This window comes from Plecotus auritus, assembly GCF_963455305.1.
Source record: "Plecotus auritus genome assembly, chromosome: 4".
NCBI lineage: Eukaryota > Metazoa > Chordata > Mammalia > Chiroptera > Vespertilionidae > Plecotus > Plecotus auritus.
In genome coordinates, this window is record NC_137775.1 from 7,540,845 (window position 1) to 7,564,210 (window position 23,366).

Consider the following 23,366-nt stretch of genomic DNA (forward strand, 5'->3'; position numbering starts at 1 on the left):
ATCCGCCCCCTGAAAAGGAAAGTTCGCCCCGGACGCCCGGGGTGTGCGCGCAGGGCTCAGAGAGGGAAAGTAACCCGAGTCGCCCGTTTCGGGCGGACCCACCCCCGCCCCCGAGTTTCGCTGGGCTGGGCCCCGCCTCCTCTTTTATTCCTGGAGCTGCGACCGGAGCTGCAACTTTGTAACCCGAGCGCTGGCTCCGCTCGCCTCCCAGCCCCGGGGCGGCCAGGAGGGAGGCGCGGGAGGTGGGACCTGCGGCGGGAAGCTCGCGGCCGCGGCGCACGCGGAGCGGGACCGGAGAGCACGCCGCGCGGAGGAGGAGCTGGAGCGGGAGCCGAGCCGAGCGCGCGGCCCGGGAACCGCGGGAAGGAACCCCGGCCGTGGGCGCAGAGGATCGGCGGGGGGCAGCCGGCCGGGGAGGGTCCCACGCCGAGGAGAGGACAGCCGGCCTGGGGTGGCCGTCCCGCGTCCCCGCAGCGGCGATTGCCCGGAGCAGCGGCTGTCTGGCTCGGGCCGCGGCGGGAGGAGGAGGAGGAGCGGCTGGACGGTGGCAGCTTGAGCGGCAGCCGCGGTCTGTCCCGTGGCCGGGAGAGGGCCGCGCCGCCCGGCTGAGCCGCGCTGGGATGACCCGCTGACCGCGGCCATGCAGCCTTGACGGGGCGCGGGGACACCGCGGGGCGCGCCCTCCTGGTAGGACAGTGGGACAGCGGACGCGGGCAGCAGGACTTTACCGCCGACTCCAGCCCCGCTGGGAGCGAGAATCTGACCATGGAACCCGTGACCAAGTGGAGCCCCAAACAAGTGGTGGACTGGACGAGAGGTGAGCGGGCGGGGTGGGGGGTGGGGGGGCCGGGGTCTCCAGCCACGGGGACAGGACGGGCGGGGAGCTGGCGTAGGGGGTGGGGAGCTGGCGTAGGGGGTGCGCAGCCCTTCTTGCAAGCGAGATGCGTGGAGAGCGCCGCGCGGTGACAATGCGAACTTCTTTCTTCGGAGGGGCCTGTGCGCCCCTAGCTCTTGCGTGGGGGTTACGGTCGTGGCAAGCCAAGGGGAGCCCTCTCTTTAAACCAGGGAGTAGGGATGGCCCTTCCGCTGAGGGTGAGCGTGGGGGCGCCCTCGCCGCCCTGCCTGGGTGCGGTGCCCCGCGTCCCCGCTGCCCGTCCTGGAGCGCGAGGCACAAGGCGCCTTTGTGTGGGTGACTCCCTCCGGACCTCGTCCACGCCGCTGCCGGGCGGCCGCAGGCCTGGCGGCCGGCGGGACAGGCGGCGGGAGGCTCCGCCGCTCGCAGCCTCTGTTTTTGTTGGAGGAGAGAGGGCGGCGCAGGAGCCAACACCGAGGCTTCCGCGCCGGCGAGAAACCTGGAGCCAGACTGCCCGGCACTCGGTAACTTTTGCCCCGGGCGGGCAGGCGCCGGGACCCCGGTGGCGCTGCGCGTTCAGGCCACAGTGAGACCCTGGGAAGAAGAAATGTGTGGGAGCCAGCACCCGAGTTACGCTGTGTTGGGGATGAGGGGCAGAGGTGGGATGGGGAGGTGAGGGGGATGGAACAGGGGTAGAAGCTTGCACTCTGAGCTGTTGCGCGTACTTTTGACTTTCCCAAGATTTCGAGGAAAAGGGGATAGAGGTGTCTCAGGCCTCCGTACTCTTCCAAGAGAACCAAGTTCAACCAGTGTTTTCATGGGTCCCTTACGGCTCTCCTCCGTCCCCGTTACCTCCTCTCCCCACCCCCCACCCCAGCTCAGCATCTCTGCTTCAAGCCACTGCTTTTTTTCTTCTATCTGCTCTTCCAGGCGAGGAATGATGTCCTTTCTCAATACGAATAACTACAAGTGTGTAGCGCTTTGCCGTTCGCTAAGAGCCCTCGTCTCTCTGCTATTGCCCTTGGCCATGTCAGTAAGCCTGTGAGGTGGTAACCTGGTAAGATGAGGTCATCTTTCCAAGCCGCTTCACCGAGGTGGGGCGTCGTGGACACAGCTTGGCCTCATCCCATTTCTCCTGCCCAGCGTGGATGGTGGATGGTGGATGGAGACCACGTGGGGGGGGGGGGATGTATGGGAGGCGTCCGTGGGGGTGTCTGCCCGTTACCGCTCCTGTGGGAAAGGGGAGGGATACACTCTCCCCTGAGAAGAGTTTTGTCCAGCGGCCCAAAACACCTGGGCTCTTACTGAAAAACAAAGACGAAAACAGCAAATACTTGTCCATTGGGTATAAGTAAAGAGCAGTTGTCGGTGCTGGGTACCAACCATTAACCTAAAATACCCGGAGCGTGTTTTGAATCGGGGTTTGTTCCCCATCCAGCCACCTGCCCAGACTGAGCTGGCCCATCTCTTTTACCTGTAAAGTCTGCCCTAGAGGCAGCCTAGGGAACTGATGATTTTGGCAGTCTTTGGATCTGAGAGCTGTTCTATCCAATATGGTAGCCGGTAGCCACACGTGGCTGTTGAGCCCTTGACATGTGGCTGGTCCCAGTTGTGACATTCTGTAATCATCAAGAGCACATGGCATGGGCATGTAGACTATCCCGTTGGCAGTTCTGAACAGTTACTACATGTTGAAGGCATAGTATTTTCGAAACATTGGCTTAAATACAATGCATTACTGAAACGAACTTCACCTGTTCATTTTTACCTTCTTCAATGGGGCGCCTAACCAGTTACCCAGGTGGCTCCCATTTGTGGCTTCCATTCTGCTGCACAGCACTGCTCCCCAGGAGAGGAAGGGTTACAGCTGACCACGCTGGCTTCCCGGAGCTGCCGCCAGCCTCCTTGATAATGGACAGCCAGAAAAATGCTAGCAGGCAACCAGGAAGATGATGGAGTCAGATCTTCACACCCTCAAGATTTGTCTTTTTTTTTTTTTTTTGGTTCCTCTTGGGATTGGGAGAGAAGTGTAAACTCACATCCTGTTGTGTTTGTTTAGCATCTGAAAGGAAGAGCATGTTAAAGTGATTTTGGAGTCCAGCTGCCTTGACGTTAGGACTCGGTGACTATTGCTTTCATCCGGGGAAAGTTTCCCGCTGACCTGAGAGCGATTGTGGGTGCCTGGCGCACTGGAGACTGATTAGGTTACATACCTGTGGTTAGCACGTGGCAGCTTTATACAGTTGTGCCCTTTTGGACCCTTCAGTCCAACCTTATAGAATGACCTCCAGACTCTCTGGGACAGAATCTAGGGAAGGTAAAAGGAGCAAGTATGTGGCTAACGCTTAGATGACAAGAGGCCACGGGCTCCCAACTTGCGCGGCACGTGTCTTGGATGTTTCTCCTGGTAGTGACGTGACAGCATTGGCTTTTTAGTGGACTATTGATGTATGTAAATGCGTTTGCGTATAGGACTATTTTTAGCTGTCTTTGCCAACCTCTACTCAACCCCCATTTTATAAATACATGCTACTGATAAGCAGCTCCTCCTGTAGACTTTGCCACTCCTGGTATCGCATGATCCCATGGCTGAGGCAGTTCTGAGCCCGAGAAGGCTTTGGATTCAGAACTATCTAAACCCCACTGCAGCCTGCGGCCTGTGCTCCTATTGAGGTCGTTAGGCAGGTACGTGCATTAGGAAGAAGGTTGATGTCTACAGAATGAATTAAGTCATCTGTGCATTAGGAAGAAGGTTGATGTCTACAGAATGAATTAAGTCGTCTGCTTTTTATGATTGTTATTACTTGTAGTAATCTTAGCCATACTGCCACCAGTGTATCATCACAGTATATCCTCACTAAATATTAGAATGTGTCAGGCACAGGTCTGAGCACTCATCTTTTTTTAAATATATTTTATTGATTTCTTACAGAGAGGAAGGGAGAGGGATAGAGAGCTAGAAACATCGATGAGAGAGAAACATCGATCAGCTGTCTCCTGCACACCTCCCACTGGGGATGTGCCTGCAACCAAGGTACATGCCCTTGACCAGAATCGAACCTGGGACCCTTCAGTCCGCAGGCTGACACTCTAACCACTGAGCCAAACCGGTTTCGGCTGAGCACTCATCTCATGTGCAAAACCACTCGAGCCAGGAACTGTGATTTCCATTTTGCAGTTGAGCAGGCTGAGGCACAGAAAGGTTAAGTACCTGGGCCGATGTCACGTAGCTGGGAAGTGACAGAGCAGAGTTTGAGCCCAGGCGGTTTGGCTTTGTGCCATCTTCTCGGGAGGTCTGGCCAGGGGACTCTGGATCTTCACCTCCTGATGACTAGACCTTCAGGGTTCCCACGAGGTGAGGTACTGATACATGTGTTAGGAGGAGAGTTGTCCGGTGTGTGTGTGTGTGTGTCTTTTCCACATATGTTGTATATGTCAGGAAAGCTAGTTGTAAATCAAATTAATTCATAGTTCATGGCACCTTGCCTTTCCAATAATTCAGTAAAGTTCTCTTCATCGTAATAATTGGAAAACATTCCCTGAAGCATTTATTATGTGTCAGACACTGGGTGAAGTGCTTTATTTAGACTTGGTTTAATCCTCAGAAAACCCAGTGAGGGGCACGAACTGTTATGTGCCCATATTAGAGAGAGAGAGAGAGAGAGAGAGAGAGAGATGGAGAGAGAGAGAGATGGAGAGAGAGAATTTGATCAGGGCCCCATATTTATAAGTGCCATTGCTCTTAAATACCCTCCCCCCTTGTCACTTCATCGCATGGCCTGTAGTTTAGTGGTGAGAGTGTGGGCTCTGGAATGAGACTCTGGTTCATAGCCCAGTTCCACTCCTGACTGAGCTCTCAATACACCACCACTCCTTGTTCTTATTGCTTCCTCTCCTCTTTTGCCCTTTAGCCAGGTCTGTCATAAGGTTGAGTCCTGCCATCAGGGGCACCAGTCAATGCCGAGGAGATTTCCCTGCCACGTGTCCCTCAGAGGACCCAGGCCAGGACTTGCGCTGGTCAGGAAGGGTCTTGGTTAGCTATGTGATAGATGCCTTTCGCCAATCTCATGAACTCGCAAAGCATACTTTCTCAACTTTATTCTTTTTTAAAAATACGTTTTTATTGTTTTTTTTTATGTTTATTTATTTTTAAATATATTTTTATTGATTTCAGAGAGGAAGTGGGGGGGGGAGAGAGAAACATCAATGATGAGAGAGAATCATTGATGGGCTGCCTTCTGCACACCCCCTACTGGGGATCGAGCCTGCAACCTGGGCATGTGCCCTGACCTGGAATTGAACTGTGACCTCCTAGTTCATAGGTCAACACTCAGCCACTGAGCCACGCTGGCCAGGCTGATTTTTTTAGAGAGAGAGAGGAAGGGAAAGGGAGAGAGAGAAACATCGATGAGAGCGAAACATGGATTGACTGCTTCCTGCATGCCCCCTCCTGAGGGTGGAGCCTGCAACCCGGGCATGTGCCCTCACCAGGAATTGAACCAGCGACCTCTTGGTGAATGGGACGATGCTCATTCCACTGAGCCACACGGGCCAGCACTCAACTTTTTTTTCTTATAGTCACTGGACTTCCAGTGAGCGTAGCCTTAGGACTGACTCTCTCTGTTGACAGCAACCCATTGGGCACCTGGTCCATGGCTGGGCACCTGCGTCCCCTGGAGGATTGCTGGAGACGCAGAATCGCAGGCCAGTGCATCCGAGCCTGCATGCTCACCAGATCCCGGCGATCCGTGTGCTCGTTGCAGTTCGAGACACACCGCTTCAGCACGCGGCCGAACACGTCTCACACTTCACTGGCGGGTCCTCTGCCCCATCTGACATGGGCTCAACCTCCCTTATTTAAGTTCTCCAGCGATGCTTGACGTGGCCACTAATGAAAGCAAAAGATGGTCTTCGGGTTCGAGAGGGATCACCAGGGAACCACACACACACACGCACACGCACACACACACGCATACACGCACGCACACGCACATTTATAAGCACCGCCTTGCAACAGCCTCAGGATATTCTCAGCGACTCGGTGAGATAGTTCCTCTGAGCCTTCTTGCCTGTTTCTTGGGATTTGAAGAGTTCTCCTCATTGCTTTTTTTTTTTTTTTTAAGACAAGTAGTAAGAAGGGCGTTGCGGAGTGGCCGGTGGACACGGTGGTTGAAATTTGTTCTCAGGATCCTCTGTTGGCCAGTCACACTCTCTGGTCATCTGTCGCTGCGTGGTGTACACCACACTTAGCTGATTCTGGGGGGCGATGTCGTTGTTGATGGAAAATGACACTGAATGTCCTTTGGGGAATAAACAACCAGGAAAGTCTGGGTTGTACCGAGCCGGTGTCTCAGTTCTGTGTCCTTGGAGATGGGGAGGTGACCCCTCTGTGCCCGGGCTCCCCCCACGCCTCTCTCCGGGTTCACATCATCGCGTAGAGCCGTGGGGGCCTCTCTTTCCCGCTCACCTCTTCCGTGTCACTGCCTCCATGTGTGACCCTTCTAGCTCCGGGATGTTCATGTTCTCTCTCAGCTTGCTTTCCGGCTCTCCTCTGTTTCTGGAGTTTTCATCATGGGGTAGCCATGCTCTAGTCCAGCCGTGGGCAAACTACGGCCCGCGGGCCGGATCCGGCCCGTTCGGCTGTTCTATCCGGCCCGCGGAGCCGAAAGAGCGGAGGGTTCTCTTGCTCTCCCCTCTGCTCCTTTACTTTGAATTTATATTAGTTCACACACACACTCCATCCATGCTTTTGTTCCGGCCCTCCAGTCCAGTTTAAGAACCCATGGTGGTCCTCGAGTCAAAAAGTTTGCCCACCCCTGCTCTAGGCTTTGATGAAGAGAGCTAGTGTGGCTTTCATGACCCTTGCCGAGTTTTCCCGTATTTGTTCCCATTCAGCTTCTCCCAAGCCCAAGGGGTGCACAGCGAAGGCACATCGCCACTGCAGGCGAGGAAACGAAGGCTTTCGGATGTTAAGCCAGGAGCTGGGCCAGACGAGGCTGCTGTCCTGTTGTCCGTCCGGCCTGCTTCCTCTGGCCGAGGTGGCTGCCCTCAGTTCTCCTCCAGGCACCAAGGGTGGGGAAGGGGCGGCTTCAAAGATCTCCTGACTTTTGTGTTTCCTGGTGACCCCTTAGGATTTACACTCCTGGGACGCATACTTTTTCTTAAGTTTTCTTTTTAATTTCTTCTTTTAAAATTCCACAGCTTAGGCAGGGATTTTTTTAAAAAAATTCTCTACATATTTGGGATCTGACCATTTTGCATTTGCGATCCTGCCAGTTAACTTGTTTTTGTGGGAGTTGGTTGTGTTATATTGTTATAGAATGCAGCTCAGTAATGAAATGGATCATTGTTATTGAGAGTGTTTTATTACAAATTTTTTGTCTGTTACAATGAACATTTCTGGTTGGTGGAACCATACACACACACACACACACACACACACACACACACACGCACACGCACGCACGCACTCACATAATACATTTAACTTTCTTGAGCCACATCTGCAACTTTTATGGCCCCATTTCCCCCTTGCCTTTGATTCTCACAGCTTCTTCACTTTAGCTGCCTTCGGAGAGACTGTCAGGCACTAATAGTGAACAAAACGTAGGCTCTGAAATACAGTGGAACTGGATTCAAATGCTCTATCTGGCATTAGCTGGTTCGGAAGCTTAGGCAAGTAAATTATCTCCTCCAAGCCTTCCTAGGGCTCCTCCTCTGGAAAACTGGCCTGATAATAACCAGCCCACAGGGCTTTAGTTAGACTTAAGAGAGGTAATATGGGGCCGAAACCGGTTTGGCTCAGTGGATAGAGCATCGGCCTGCGGACTCAAGGGGCCCCGGGTTCGATTCCGGTCAAGGGCATGTACCTTGGTTGCGGGCACATCCCCAGTGGGAGGTGTGCAGGAGGCAGCTGATCGATGTTTCTCTCTCATCGATGTTTCTAGCTCACTATCCCTCTCCTTTCCTCTCTGTAAAAAATCAATAAAATATATATATATATATATATATATATATATATATATATATATATAGAAGAGAGGTAATATGGGGACAGCACTTTGCATAACGCAGCAGCAGCATCTGAGTGTCACCTTTCACAGGCTTCCTAAAAATGTATGACAGTTCCATCCTCCCTTCTGTTGGTGTATGGGCGGTAAGTTAAATCAACTCCCATCTTCTGTCTTCTTGTTGTTTGCTACTTTGCTTGAGGACCTTGTATGTCTTAGGAAGGTGGGGCCACAGGAAGGTTTAGTGCTAGCTCCCTGGGAAAAGGCTTGAGAGGAACGCTTACGTTGATGACAGCTTCCCCCCTGTAGTGAACCAAGGGTATCGTTCACTCAATCCCTGAGGTCCTACTGAGCCCAGGTACTGTTCCACGTGCAGGGGTCCAGCTGGTCCCTGCTGTTACGTGGTAGCTGGGAAACAACAACAACAACAACAACACAACAAAGCAAATGAGCAAGAAAATATACCAGCTGTTGACAAACTCAAAGGAGAGCAGAGACGTGAAGGCGAGTGACTGGGACGAGGGAGACTTTTTTGGATGGTGTCCTCGGGCATGCCCCTCTGAGAAGGTGACATGGAGGCATGATGACAAGAAGGAAGCGGCCGTGGGAAAATCAGGGGGGAAAGCACTGTAGGCAGAAAAGCGGGGAGTGCCAAGGCCCTGAGGTGTGAAGGAGCGTGGAGTGTTGGAGGAAAGGAAGTGGGGGAGTCATGGAGAGTGAGGATGGTGGGTGGGGGGGTGGTGGTGGGGTTGGAGACACACACAGAGGGTCATGTAGAGTCTTATCTGGGTCAGGGCCTTATCATGTAGGGCAGGGGTGGGCAAACTTTTTGACTCGAGGGCCACAATGGGTTCTTAAACTGGACCGGAGGGCCGGAACAAAAGCATGGATGGAGTGTTTGTGTGAACTAATATAAATTCAAAGTAAAGGAGTGGAGGGGAGAGCAAGAGAACCGGATAGAACAGCTGGATCCGGCCAGCGGGCCGTAGTTTGCCCACGGCTGATGTGGGGTCTTATGTGGGTCAGGCCTTCGCAATTTTCTCTAGTTGTTTTGGAAAGCAGGGGCGTGACTTGATCTGAGTTGCACTTGGGGGCAGAAAGGGATCCAGGAGCCCATGTGGAAGGCATTGTGGGATTCTGGAGATGGTGGTATCCTGGTGGCTCCAGCATTTGAGAATCCAAGGTTTAGGTACAGTTGGTTCATCGATAGTTTCTCATCCCAGCAATTTTAAAATTATATTTGAAATTGGGAGTGATCGATCGCTATATAAATATTTTCTTCCCCTGCCAGTGTTAGGAGAGCTCTCTGCGCTCCCCGCATCCTGATGCCTCTCTGGGCACTGGAAATAGAGAGCAGCAAATCTGTCTTTTCGCATTCACATGCTTTGTTCACGTCCTTGTTCTTTGCTGGCACATTTTGCCGGGAGCTACAGTTTCCGAAGCTGTTTATTCATCTATGAATGGGGTTTTTGTGAAAGTGGACTTAGCCTAGTTTGTTTTCTTTGACATCAAATGGCTGATTGAACAGTTTTTTTAACCTGGGGATCACAAGGGCAAATGCAGTTGTGTTTATTAGAGCAAAACAGTTCCTTAGAATGCAGATCAGTCATTTGGAAAAATAAGAGAGCTTTTTCTATATGAACACGTAAAAAATGTTGGAATCAAAGGAAGTGGTAGAGAGATCTGATTTTAAATATTTGGCTCCACTGACAGACTGTCTTCATTTAAATATATATATCGATTTCACAGTGGAAAAGAGAGGGAGAGACAGAGATAGAAACATCAATGATGAGAGAAAATCATTGATTGGCCGCCTCCTGTACACCTCCTACTGGGGATTGAGCCCACAACCCAGGCATGTGCCCTGACCGGGAATCGAACCATGACCCCCTTGTTCATAGGTCAACACTCAACCACTGAGCCATGCCGGCTGGGCAGACTGTCATAATTTTGCTTTAGAAAATAGAGCCACCATACTTTCGGTTGAATAGATGGTATTTTGAGAAATTTTCAACAGGTAAGAGTTGAACACATTTTTAAACAATGCATCACTTCGCAGTAAGGGAGGAGGAGGGGGCAGGGATTGAAGGTAGGCAGGCTTGGGTAAACCTGGAAGCTTTCACCCTGCAAACCCGTTCCCGCCCCCACCTTATGGGTAATGTGTCCCAGAGGAAAACCCCCATGAGTCCTCTATCAGCAAAGGCCCTGATTGTCATCATCTGAGTCATGCTTTCCTGAGAGAAACCTTTTCAGTCAAAAGGAAACATTCTATTTCCTATTTTCAGAGATTTGCCGCGGAGGGGAAATTCAGTGCTTTTGGGTTTAGGCGTGGATGTGTCCGTGCCTGCGTGCGCGTGCGCCTGTCTCTCCGTGTTTCCAACTTTAACTTGTGTTCACGGAACAGTCTTTCATGTTCTCAGAGTCATTTTATATTACGTCTTAAGGACTGCCTGGAGTATGATCGTTGCAATAGAGGAAAACTGGTTGAATGTGGAGGGTGGGCCAGACTTCCAGGGATGTAACACCTGTTGGAGTTGTCAGCACCGTCTGAAATGGATTCCAACTGGAGTCTGAAACTAACCAAGAGCAGATGACACGCCAGTGAGCAGCGTTGGTGAAAGTGACTGACTACACCAAAGCCTTAAATGGTTTGTAATAAGTGGTTGAAAAAACATACATATTCCTTGCGAGTGAGACGTCTAGAGACATATGGTATGAAGGGGTTTGGTTACAAGCAGCCCTAGGCCACGTTGGAGAATCCTCTAAAAAGCTGATTCATAAAGAAAGACCCCTTTTGGAGGTGGAGAAATTCTTCATTCTTTTTTGGCACTGTCTAATCGGGACACTGAGTGAGCACCTATAAGTGTACATACGACTGTTGTACCTGCCTCCTGGTATTTGTCAGCTGAGATTCTCACAAGACCCTCTTCCAGCCACATACAGTACATACATGTGGTGCCGCCCAACATCTTGTCATTGTTGTGCTTGAACTTACCTTTTTAGCATCAGCATTACTGGGGACCTTAGGCATGTCAATTCCCGGGCCCCACCCCAGACCCACAGAATCAGAAACTCTGCTGTCTCCCAAACCCAGGATGCTGTGTTTTACAGCGGTCGCCAACCTTTCGGACCTCATGGACCACCAGGCAATTCTGGTGCTGGGCAAAACGTATTTACTCATTTATTTAAAAAATATTATCTCTGTTGCTTTCAGAGAGGAAGGGAGAGAAAGGGAGAAACATCAATGATGAGAGAGAATCCATTGATTGGCTGCCTCCAACTGGGGATGGAGCCACAACTCCGGCATGTGCCCTGACTGGGCATCGAACTGTGACCTCCTGGCTCATAGGTCAATGCCGAACCACTGAGCCACACTGGCCAGGGAAAAAAGTAGAGCCACTGGTCTATACCACGCATGTGAAGTGTACAAAAACAAATGGTGTGGGTTAGACTGCCCCGCCCCCCAATTCCCGTCTACAGTTGGTTTTCAGCTAATATATAAGGACGGGTCAGGAAGAAGTTTTCTGGAGGAATGGTTGTTGTTTGTTTCAGTGGGTGAGTTAGTGCACCTAGGTCTGTAAGTGCCCTTCCCTAGAGTGGGCAGGGAAGAGTTAAAGCTGTTATCCTCAGGGGCTCCACCCCAGGCCCTGGGATCCTTGTTGCTCTGTGAGGGCTCAGCCCCAGGGAACCACAGGAGAGAGGAGTGTTTCAGGGCTGTTTAGGTTTTGTGTGGAATTTCCAGACCTAACAGAGGAGCGGAGTGTAAACCCCTCTTCCCCATTCCGCTTGGAGAGCGTGGATAATTCTCTGTCCCTTAGCACTCAGGTTTGGCTTTGAACAACGCAAGCAGATCCAAAGAGAAGTGCGGGAAAGAAAAAGCAGAAAAGGGAAATACTCCGAGTGGCCAATAGGTTACAGCTCCAAGTGAAAAGCTCTCTTGTCTTAGGACATGGACCAGGGATCAGGGCAGATGGAGTTTGGGAGCTCTCTGCAGTTGACAAAGGCGAAGGGAGTCAGTCTAAAATAAATAGAAATACTTACAGGAGTAAAGGCTGAAGACCAGGAATGGCACTGAGACTTGCAATAAGAGCTGCAAACTCAGATGCCTACAGGGGCCAGGCAGGCAATGTCAGAAATCGAACTGTGGGGTATGTGAGGCAATAAGGAGTGGTGGAGACTGTGGCAAATACAAAAACACATTTATTGCTCATTTTCTGCTGACTATGCACCTAAAATCTTTCCCGGTATCTAGCTCTTCTGATTTATGTTTTCGAATAAAGCTGGAAATCTGGATTTTTATGTAACACTTTCCAGTTTTTAGAAAACTGTCCATAGTTGTTGTTTTTTTTTGTTTGTTTTGTATAGGAAAAACAAAAATTATCTGTTGGCCAGTTCTCTCTGTGGACAGCTGTGATCAGATGTTAATTGTCCAAGTGAGAAACATACCTATAAGATGTGAATACAATGAATTATATAGTCATTCATCAACTATTTAGTAAATCTGTTTATTACAATAATTTCATTTTGCTGCTTAACTAATTCTGTTATTTCTAAAATTGCAATATGTAACTCCATGTAGGTATTGTTGAGCCAGAAATACACATCTCCATTGATGAACCCAGCAGACCATTGCAGGTTACTCTTCAGTGTAAAAACAGGAATGTTCAGGTGGTCCGGGAACCACAATTTGAGAGCCACTGTGGGGAGTGGGGAGGGGTGAGTAGAGGCTGAAAGACCAGCTCTAGGAGGCATTTGAGGTGGACTCTCGGTGGGAGTTAAAGAGGCCCGAGCTACCGCAGAGGCCTTGAGAAAGAGCGGAGGGAGGAAGTGCTGAGAGAGGCAAGGCCAGGAGCAGACCGGAAGCCCGCGCAGGTCTGAATGCGGGAGCGGTGAGAAGGGCCTGATGTCCAGGTTTTGTGCCTCGGGGCCTTAGCACGGCAGTAGCATTAAAAACGTGTTGACTTCTGAGAGGAGCTGCTTTGTGGGCTCAAGAGTGGGCACACGATACCAACCTCAGAAGCCATTCTAGTTGGGAGATGGTACATCCTGCATGGTCCCAACATCTTGCCTGGTTTAAACACCTTAAAAAAACAGCCTTTTTAGCCAAAACCGGTTTGGCTCAGTGGATAGACCGTCGACCTGCGGACTGAAGGGTCCCAGGTTCGATTCCGGTTAAGGGCATGTACCTTGGTTGCGGGCACATCCCCAGTGGGGGGTGTGCAGGAGGCAGCCGATCAATGTTTCTAGCTCTCTATCCCTCTCTCCCTTCCTCTCTCTGTAAAAATATCAATAAAATATATTTTTTTAAAAAAACAGCCTTTTTAGAGAGTGCCCTCGCTCATTGCAGCACTGGAATAGTCTCATGTTAATGAAGTGTAAATATCATGCAGTTTCGCACATGAAACGTGTTAAAATAGGATAGTGTTAGCTGACATTCAGGTCCTCACACGTGAGTGTGAAATGATGCAATATACAAGAATATGACACCCAGACACTTTTTTTGTACAGCGCTTTCTAAGCCACGGAACACAAAGCAAACGAGAGAGGATTAGGCCAGCCTTTCACGGGGACCGAAGATCAGTGTTGTAAATGCAAACTGCATCTTGGAGTCATCGCCCAAGTCTTAGCGGGATAAGCAGTCCGGCTGCAGTTGCTGTGTGGGTGGGGGAACCGGTCCCTGAGATTAGTGCCTCCTTTGGGTTCCAAAGCAAGTAGAAGGCCTGACCAGAATAGCGCTGTGTAGGGCTCTTTAAGGATGTGTAGGGCTCTTTAAGGGCCTGACAGGACATTCCATACTTGAGCCATTTAGGTGAAAAAGATTTGTTCTGCCTGGGTCCAAAACCTTGGAAGAATTCCTGGATGCTGTTGATTTACTTTATTTGTTAAGATGTATCTGAAGTATTTAGAGCGCCGTGAAATCACATATAAATAATGTCTGCGGTAGCCCAGAGGTGGAAGCCAGTTGTTAGCAGGAAAATTGGTGCACATAGAGAGAAACCGATCAACTCTAACTATAAGTCATCAAAAAGTGTTTGTTGAGCACCTGTCACTTGTCATGTCTCTTCCAGGTGCAGTGCACGGAAGGGTCCCTGTGCCTTCTGTCGAGGGGAGTGCACCGACAAGGCCACAGTCATTTAAGCTACAGGGCATCCTGGGAGTGCAGAGGAGGAGTATTTAACTCAGATTTGAACGAGCGTGGCATGGAGGGCTTCTTGAAGGAAGTGCCATCCAAACTGAGACCTGTAGGACGAGCAGGAGCTAGTCAGGTGTAGAGCGGGGGAAATAAAATAGTTGTCAGAAAACTGGCAGGCAAGGGAGAGCATGGCATTTAGGAGCAACCGAACAAACCTGATGGTGCTAAATCTGCCGTGAGGTGAAGTGGACAGAGAGGAGGCTGGAGGAGTGGGGAGGGGGGCGGAGGCCAGAGTGCCTCTCTTTATGGAACATTGCATTGCCCTGGGTCTTAGACCCCGAGTGAACTAGTCACTCGTAGGCAGGGGCACCTCTGAATCTCAAGGAGACGTGTCAGTGGAAGACTCTGTGCAAAAGTTAACCTGACTTCCTGAGAATTTGTTTCCTTTGATCTGTGAAACGTGACACTGATTGGACTTCCCGCATCAGGAAACATAAAAACTTCATTAGAAAAAGAAGGAACTACTGAAACAGGGACTTGAATCAAAAAGGAGATGGGAGTCAGGCTGCCTGGCAGTGGGGGAGGGAGTGGGCAGTGAGGGATGGAGCGGAACAGCCGGGACAGAGGAAGGGAGTGTCGCGGGGTGTGCCTGGAGGTCACACCTTGAGCTGTGGGTGTTCTGTGTGTTATCACCTGTAATCTGCAGCCGGTGGCTGATTAATGATTAATCACTGTTTCTAGCTCAGCTGGAATGTTGTCTTCCTGTGCTGAGAGCCTTCACTCAGTGGGGTGAGCCAGAGTGGAGCATCGCATGTGTAGAAATGTATTGGTTAGAAGTGGGCAGAATTACCATGCCAGGGTTAGGAAGGCTTTCCCAGCCCCAACTTCACATGCATGTCCAAGCTTGTAAGACATATTGCCCCCTCCCCCTCCGGCGTTTGTGCTTTTAGCTTGGTGCAGTTCATACGCAATTCCTGAAAACACATGGGCATTTTTGACCCAGGCCCAGATGAATCCTACTTGCTCTACCAGCTCCGGAAGCAGCCACGTGGGCATTCATTTCTGAGGTCCTGAACTCTGAGAGAACACACAGATTATACTTAAAACTAATGGGCTTGATTATGGTCGGATGGAAACCAGCGAAATGCGCACCCCCTCTGCAGGGCGTGGCTGCCCTCTCCCTCACTGGCATTGTTTCCCAGCCCTTTGTGGGTGGTGGACGTTGCCACATCATTCCCGGCTTAAACACACACACACACACACACACACGCACGCACGCACGCACGCACGCACGCACACGCGCACGCGCTGGGAAAGCTTCTGTCTCCAGCAGTCCACGTTACAGCTCCCTGGAATGTGGCATCTAAAATAATGGAACAAGGTAGAATTTTAGTTTTTAATAGTTACCATTTAAAAAACGGCCAGTTTTTCTTTCCTCATGCCTCCTCCCCCCGCCCCCCACAATGGTTTGGGAGTATGTGATCCCTTGGGGGACATTTATAGCGATTACTTTAATCAATTGAACATCCTTCTCTGTATATTGTAGCAATTCTGTTTTATAATTTCTGTTTGCACTAGTGGGCTTGTTTCACACCCCGAGGGTGCTTTTATTTACTTTCATCTTTTCTTAAAAAGCACCAGAAGGGATACGGCAAACATATTGTATTAAAATAGCATGTACATTGGTATCTTTTTATTTTTATATTTTACTATTTTCTGACTTTAAAATTTGCTTTAACTTGAGATCAAATGTCATGGTCCCAGTTCTGCTGTAGAGATTCCATCCCCTAAAATCGTGTTCTAATGAACCAAACAGCAACAGATCATCGTCTAAGACTAGTACACAGGGAAAAAGAAGCCTAAATGCCTATAAGCCATCTTAGGAATTCAGGGAGAAATCTAAGGATCTAAGAAAAATCTGTCGTATTAAATGCAAGTGGGGGAGACTTCCTGGAAGTGATAAGAGCAGGGAACCCAATCGTTTACAATGACTTTAAATGTCACGAGAAGATCTGAAAACAATCTTGTGGGTTAAGGTAGGTAATTATCATCTCTGGAGATAACCATGTAACTGTAATGTTATAAAAAAACCATAAAACTATTTTTTCTTATAAAAGCAGACTGCATATGGTAGATCTTATGGCTGTAATTGTTGGTTTTACTTGCTTTTTACAAGTCCAAAGTTATAATGAAAGTGACATATTGCAATGAGATGTAAGGAACAGGGCTTTTTTAAAAAAATATGTATATTTTTATTGATTTCAGAAAGGAAGAGAAAGGGAGAGAGTGAAACATCAATGATGAGAGAGAATCACCGATCGGCTGCCTCCTGCACACCCCCTACTTGGGATCAAGCCCACAACCTGGGCATATGCCCTTGACCAGAATCGAACCCAGACCCTTCAGTCCGCAGGCCGATGCTCTGTCCACTGAGCCAAACTGGCCAGGGCCAGAGCTCTTTTTTTGTTGTTGTTCCATGTAAACTTTTCATTTCTTTTTAAAAACAGCATCTTCATCCCATAGCCAAATGATAGGATGAACATTTGCATTTGTGATGGTCGGGGATGGTGTCTGTGTAACTACTCAAATTAGGTTTGGGCTGTGCAATAAAGTAACACTTGATGGGCAGGAAGGTGAAATGGGGCTCTCAGGGGAATGTGTCTGCTCTGATGAAGGGAGGAGTATATGCTTGTAGTTAATTGCCTGGGTGGAGGATAACTGTTTTACTCTTAAGGATTTTGCATTCATAACCTCTCTCTCTCTTTCCCCCTCTCCCCCCCTCCCTCTCATATACTCTGTGTGTGTGGGCCATTCCTCATTCTATTTATTTTTCAATATATCTTTATTGATTTCAGAGAGGAAGGAAGAGGAAGAGAGAGACAGAAACATCAATGATGAGAGGGAATCATTGATTGGGTGTCTTCTGCCCGCCCCACACTGGGGATCAAGCCCACAACCTGGGCATGTGCCCTGACCAGGAATCAAACTGGTGACCTCCTGGTTCATAGGTCGACGCTCAACCACTGAGCCATGCCGGCCGGCCCATTCCTCATTCTAAACATTTGTGCTCTCATCGTTGTTTCTAACTCTCTATCCCCCCTCCCTTCCTCTCTGTAAAAAATCAATAAAAAATATATTTAAACATTTGTGGCCACTATAGTATACACGGTGGTTAAGACAAGGGTTGGTTGCCTAAGTTTGGATTCTTTGTCATCTTTATAGATGTGTGATGTTGGCCAATATGTGTGCATTGTTTAGCCAACTAGCTTATTTTCAAATTTGGGGCCATACTAGTTCTAAACCTTCAGGGTTTATGTTGAGGATGAAGTGAGAGAATACTGGTGAAATATTTACCACAATACATGTCAGTGCTTAATAAAACTCTAGCTACTGTTTTGTTGCATAGACTATGGGGATATCATGGGTGAGAAAATTCACATTTCCAACAGCATCATTTCAAATTAAACAAAGATGCCCTGCCCTTTCCAATTGGTAAATTACAAGTTGGTGAGAAGCATGGTCAAGAGAAGACTGGGTCACATCCCCTTCGGGGAGTATGCTGATAACAAGTGACTTTGAAAAGAGATGCCAGTTCCATCCCTTAAGCTTCAAGATGCGGATGATTTCTTAAACCTCTCTCCTGGTTCTGCCCCTAAGGTAGTGTTCGGATTCCTGACAGATGCCAGTAGTGATCTGTAAAGTCAAGAGGAAGGTTGTCACCAACTCAGGCTCTTGACGTTCACATTTCTTGCTTTATCACGATTAGTGTTTCACGACTTGCTACATTTCCTGCCTTACTGGGGCCGTTGATAACTAGTGAGTGTGGCCGTCGTCCTTGGGTGTGTCCACGGTGTAGTACATATTCCACTGACTAAGAGTCCTCTGTCATCATCTGGCCCGTGGCCCCACACGGAAGGCGCTCCTTCTCGCCAAGCCCAATTAAGGAAACCCGCCCGGTTTCTTCTTGGAGCCAAAAGTTCTTTCGTAAGATCTGCTTCTGTGCGGACTGTGGGAATAGCTCTCAGAACGGGGATTATTTCTGTGCTTCGCTTACCAGAGTGGCTTCCCTCAGTTTCAAAATCTCAGAATGTCGCAAACTTCTCAAAGGACTTTTAGGTGACAGGTGCAGAGGGGAGAAAGAATGATCCCCACACGTCTTGAAGAGGCACCCGTGCAGGCGGGCACCTGTGCAGGCGGGCACCTGGAGTGATGTGAAACCTGCTGTCAGTGCTCGCCGTGGACCTGGGTTATGAGCAAGACTCACACCTGCTGTTTGCTTTGGGAGGAGTAGGGAGTTAAAGAAAAAGCTTAAGGATTTACCTGATTTGCTTTTCTATAGATGGAATAGACTATGAGGCACCTTGGCACCGCTGACCGAGGTTTGGGGGGCGTTTGTGTACCTTAGTCCGTGTGTGCCTGCTTCCTGAACAGGGATTGCAGCAATGACTGGTATAGAGAAGTTGCCTTCAAACTGGATAAATCTGTATTAGCCGAAGAACACCATTTCCCCCTTGAGAAACTTGCTTCTAGATCAGTGATTTTCAACCTTTCTCATCTCTTGGCGCACGTAAACTCATTTCTAAAATTCTACAGGACACCAGAAAATGGAGTTTTTGTAGATTTGATAAACGAAAAGGTCTAATTTTGGTTCATTCACACTGGATGGTTATTGTTGTGTTGGCTGTTGTCATTTTTTTATTTGACAGCCTAAGAGGGAAGAGGTCAGTGCCCCTGACTAAATAGTCAGGTAGTGCTTTATTTTATCTTCACCCAAGGATATGTTTATTGATTTTAGAGAGAGAGGAAGGGAAAGAGAGAGAGAGAGAGAAACATTGACCATTTGCCTCTGGTTTGTGCCCTGACCAGGGATGTAACCCAAAACTTAGGTATATGCCCCAACCAGGAATTGAACTGGCAACCTTTTGGTGTACAGGACGATGCGCCAACTAACTCGCCACCCGGCCAGGGTACATTGCATGTTTTAAAAATTCCTGTGGCACAGCCGTGTGTTATGACACTCAGGTTGAAAATCGCTGTTCTAGATCAACTTCCAACTTAATGCATTTGCCTAATTGTTTTATGTTTATGTCTTACCTTAAAAATATATATATTTGTCAGATATCTACACCTTCCCCTCAACAATATTGTAGCTTTAGAACTCTGTGTAGATCCGTAATGAATGGTTTAATGCACAGTAATTTTAGATGCTATTTATTTCCAAACTTGTGCACGGAATTTAAAAGCTGCAAAAATCCATGGACATTTCCATAGGAGAGAGTTAATATCCAAGCTCACTGGCAGTTCTGTCTTCCGGGGAACTGGCCATTGAGCTTTCTAAGAAAGTGGGGCTGATGAGTCAAGCTGACCCCCCTGCACAGCCTGGAACAGCCAGGCCAGGAACAGCCGCCAGCCTTGGCCTGGGTGGCTGATTCACGCTCTGTTTGCAAGCCTGGGAGACCCTGGGTTTGCTCTCCATGTCCTTGGCGGCTTAAATTTGCACAGAGGCCTTTGCCTCCATTAAGATAACAGCAGTTTATTTTCATTTTCATATTTTTTCTCATTTTATTTGGGGGAAGGTAAAAGGGGGGAAATCATGTTAGGTTTGAGGTCAGGGAGACCAGGAGGATCCTTATAGTGCAGAACTATGAGGTCTTCGGCGGTGCCAAGGTGCTAATCCTGGATAGGTTTGTGAACGGAAGATGGCCTGTGTATGAGGAAAATGGGGATATTTCTTGTCCCCTCCTGGGACTGTGGTTCCAGCACTGTGAGTTCCATGATTTTTTCCTCACTAAGTAGAACTTTGAGGGTTGGTGATAACCCTAGATCAGTGGTCGGCAAACTGCGGCTCGCGAGCCACATGCGGCTCTTTGGCCCCTTGAGTGTGGCTCTTCCACAAAATACCACGGCCTGGGCGAGTCTATTTTGAAGAAGTGGCGTTAGAAGAAGTTTAAGTTTAAGAAATTTGGCTCTCAAAAGAAATTTCAATCGTTGTACTGTTGATATTTGGCTCTGTTGACTAATGAGTTTGCCAACCACTGCCCTAGATCATAAAGTCCCAGTATGTACACTTTGTATGAATAAATTGTTCCATTTTATAAAGAAACTGGCCCAGAGATTCTCATGGCTGAGATGTAGTGGCAGGAGCTAGATTGGAACTGAATTCGCCGGATTCCCAGTTCCAAATGATTCTGATCACCCTATTTTCCCAACCTTACCCTAATGGCCCCCACCCCCAAATCCTATATAATTTATGGCCTTGTAGGTCCCACCCACCAGCAGTAGCATGGGCGCCCAGATCCATAATTCTGTTAACTATCGATACACTAGATGCAGTGTCAGCTTTTGCGGTCTGGTGATCAGGAGCTCTCAGTCTAGCAGGGAGGTGCCAACATGAATTATTACACAATGGGGTATGGCACGTTCCATAATGGACATGTCTGCAGGTCCAGGAGGTGTTCAGAGGAGCAGGGAATGCTGTGTGTGTGTGTGTGTGTGTGTGTGTGTGTGTGTGTGTGTGTGTGTGGCGTGTAGCTTAGCTTAGGGTCAGTTGTGTGAGGATGGTTTTAAAGGATAAAGAACGGGGTTGAGGGTGGGGCCTTCTAGGTGAAGAGATTTAGGAAACCCAACAGTCCACTGGCAGGGCTGGAGGGGAAGCTGGTAATGGGATCACGGCTAGTGGCAGACATCACTAGGTCGTATTCACATTGTCCACCCTCCCAGCCTTCCTCGGATCGGAAGAGGCTCCGAAAGTTCACCCGCAATCCTCTCCTTTCTTGCTGGGCTACTGTGAAAAGTCTTTGACTGTGAGGGCTGGTGTCATGATGAGTGTGTGTGGCAGGTGCCCGGAGGCTCCGTGGCTGAGATGGGATCGGAGAAGGAGGTTCAGGAATCATGCTTTGCCTGGAGCTCAGCCATCTAGAGGCAGAGGTTCTGTCTGGAGCCTTCCTGCCCTCTCAGGAGGCTGGTGGGGCGAAGGTGTGGATGCAGGTTTGCAGGTTTGGCTTCCGGAACCAGACAGAACTTCCGTTCAGTGTTCTCGGCCTTGGAGGAAACAGATAAGGAATGATAGGAAGCAGCTGCCTCTCACGTGGCCGGCGGAAATGCAGCCTCATGGAGCCGCTTGCTCATCTCAGGAATATTAATGGAAAGTCCTCGCTGATTAAACCTGTGGGGCCCTGGGATGTGATTTGTTTTCATATATTTACCCCTTTCTCCATTGTCTTTCTGTTGCCTGCTGGTTTTACTTTTATTTGTTCAGTAATACAGAATTTATTTTTAAAAGTATTGAACCATTATAACTCTAAATAATTAAAAAAAATCTAATTTTCCCCTCCCTGGTAAACCCTCCTCATCTTTCAGAGTTGGGTGTGAGCACCTAACAGAACCCTTGCTAGGCATTTGCATAAATGTTTATTCACATTCATATTTAATTATTTCCATTTATATAAATGGACTCAGGCATAGTTTGAACCTGATCCATAGTTCTTTTTTTTTACATTTAATGCCATCTTAAAGATCTTTCCACCTCACTCCATTTAGTTAAACCTTGAACATTTTAGAAGTGATTTTTAGACATTCCAACTTAATTAACTTTATCAGTAATTTAGGAGTGGTTGGATGAATCCAAGCACCCCTAAGAACAGGAACGGGTCCCGGCCCGTCCACATTGGTGCTGAGTGCAGACGGGGGCTGCTTTATGGCAGGCTGGCGGGCACCTGGCAGAACATCTCGGGTCAGCCTGACGAGAGAGGACTGATCTCTTGCTCGGAGAGTTTATTACTCAGTTCTGCTTCGACAAATATTTAGCCTTTTCTTATGCCAGGATCATATCAAAGTGAGAGGTGGCCCCATAGACAATCGTGAGAACTCTGACTGCGACATAGGGAGAATGTGGGACTTGTATCTTTCTCCAAAGCTTGCTTCGTAATTTTGCAAAGCCTAAGAGATCAATTTTTGACCCAAAGGAATTTTTATGTTGGGAAGTGGGACCCAGAATTGATAAGGGAAACCCTTTGGAAGAGGAAATGGGTCAGGTCTGTCCTTTGATGATATCTATGGCTGCTGACACCATGGGAAGTATTTGAGGACAACTTGGTAAAATTGCCTTGTACATTTGAGTTTGCCGGACCCCCATAGCCCATGGGCATTGGGGGCGGCTCCCCGAAGGGCAATAGCCATTGTCCCAGGAGCAGCGGTCGCTGCTGGAATGCTGTCATCCTGACCTCAGTGCTTGTTGTTTAGACAAAGGGGGCAGGCGCCTTCACGCTTGACAATTTGCCAGCCACCTGCCGCCATTCTTTTTCTGCAGTGCTCTCAAAGCCATCAGAGCCTGGTCTTCAATTCACCTTTAAAAATAGCACAGGATGGCTCTGTGGTTGAGCGTCGACCTCTGAACCAGGAGGTCACAGTTTGATTCCTGGTCAGGGCACATGCCCGGGTTGCAGGCTCGATCCCGGGTGGGGCGTGCAGGAGGAAGCCGATCAATGATTCTTCCTCATCGTTGATGTTTCTCTCTCTCTCTGAAATCAATATCCCTTCCTCTCTGGTCAATAAAAATATATTAAAAAAACGCAGGCATGCATACAATTATAAAAGCTTAAAAATGATGTAATCATGAAGGACACATGGCAATATGGGCTGGTTTTCCTAATCTCCATTCTTGAAGGCAACACGTTTCTTATATTTCAACTAAGGGCCCAGTGCACAGTGAATTCGTGCACCTTGAAAGGAACTGTGGGCCACCAGGCTGCGGTAGGTACAGGGGCGGGTCTTGGCCCCTCCTGCTGCAGCCCCGATCCCCTATCTGCTGGCAGCCTCTCTCCTGCCGCTGCCCTGCTCGCACCCGCTGAAGGCGCAGAGCAATTGGGGCCTGCACCAGCAGCAGGTGTGAGTGGGGCCAGCGCCGTCAGCAGGTGCGATCAGGGCCAGCAGCCACTGCTCGCACACGCTTCTGGCGTCAAGTGATTGGAACTGGCACCGGGGACCAGCAGTGGGTGTGAGTGGTGGCTCCCGGCTGGCTGCGGGTGCGTGCAAGTGGGGCCAGCGCTGGCGGCAGGTGCAAGCGCTGGGCAGGACCGTGGCACACGGGAGCAAATAATTTTCAGTAACCACCAGAGGCTTGCCCTGATGACCGCGACCAGTGCCCCGCCTTGGTCTGGTGCCCCTGCCCACCTGTTCCACCATCCTGCCGCGGCCGATGCCTGCCATGCTCTGCACACACTGCCTGGTGGTCAGCACACCTCATAGAGACTGGTTGTTCGGTTGTTCCGGTTGTCCCATCATTCTGTCTATTTGCATATTAGCCTTTTATGATATAGGCTTTCCAGCTGCTGCCTTCAAGAGGGACATTCCAGAGGGCAGGTGTATGTTC

The 23,366-nt window shown here is 49.3% G+C and overlaps 1 protein-coding gene across 2 annotated transcripts in view; it reads left to right on the forward strand.

The window, feature by feature from the left end:
• Positions 1-287: 287 nt before the first annotated feature.
• The window catches only part of CNKSR3 (CNKSR family member 3), a 78,014-nt gene continuing 54,935 nt past the window's right edge, over positions 288-23,366 (forward strand). Inside the window, exon 1 of one of the 2 annotated variants that reach the window (XM_080666986.1) lies at positions 288-817. In XM_080666986.1, the coding sequence (XP_080523112.1) occupies positions 766-817 (52 nt within the window). In that variant the 5' untranslated portion in view covers positions 288-765. Of the gene's footprint in view, positions 818-1,312; positions 1,378-23,366 lie in introns of those variants that run through there. The other variant, XM_080666987.1, reaches the window with a different exon arrangement.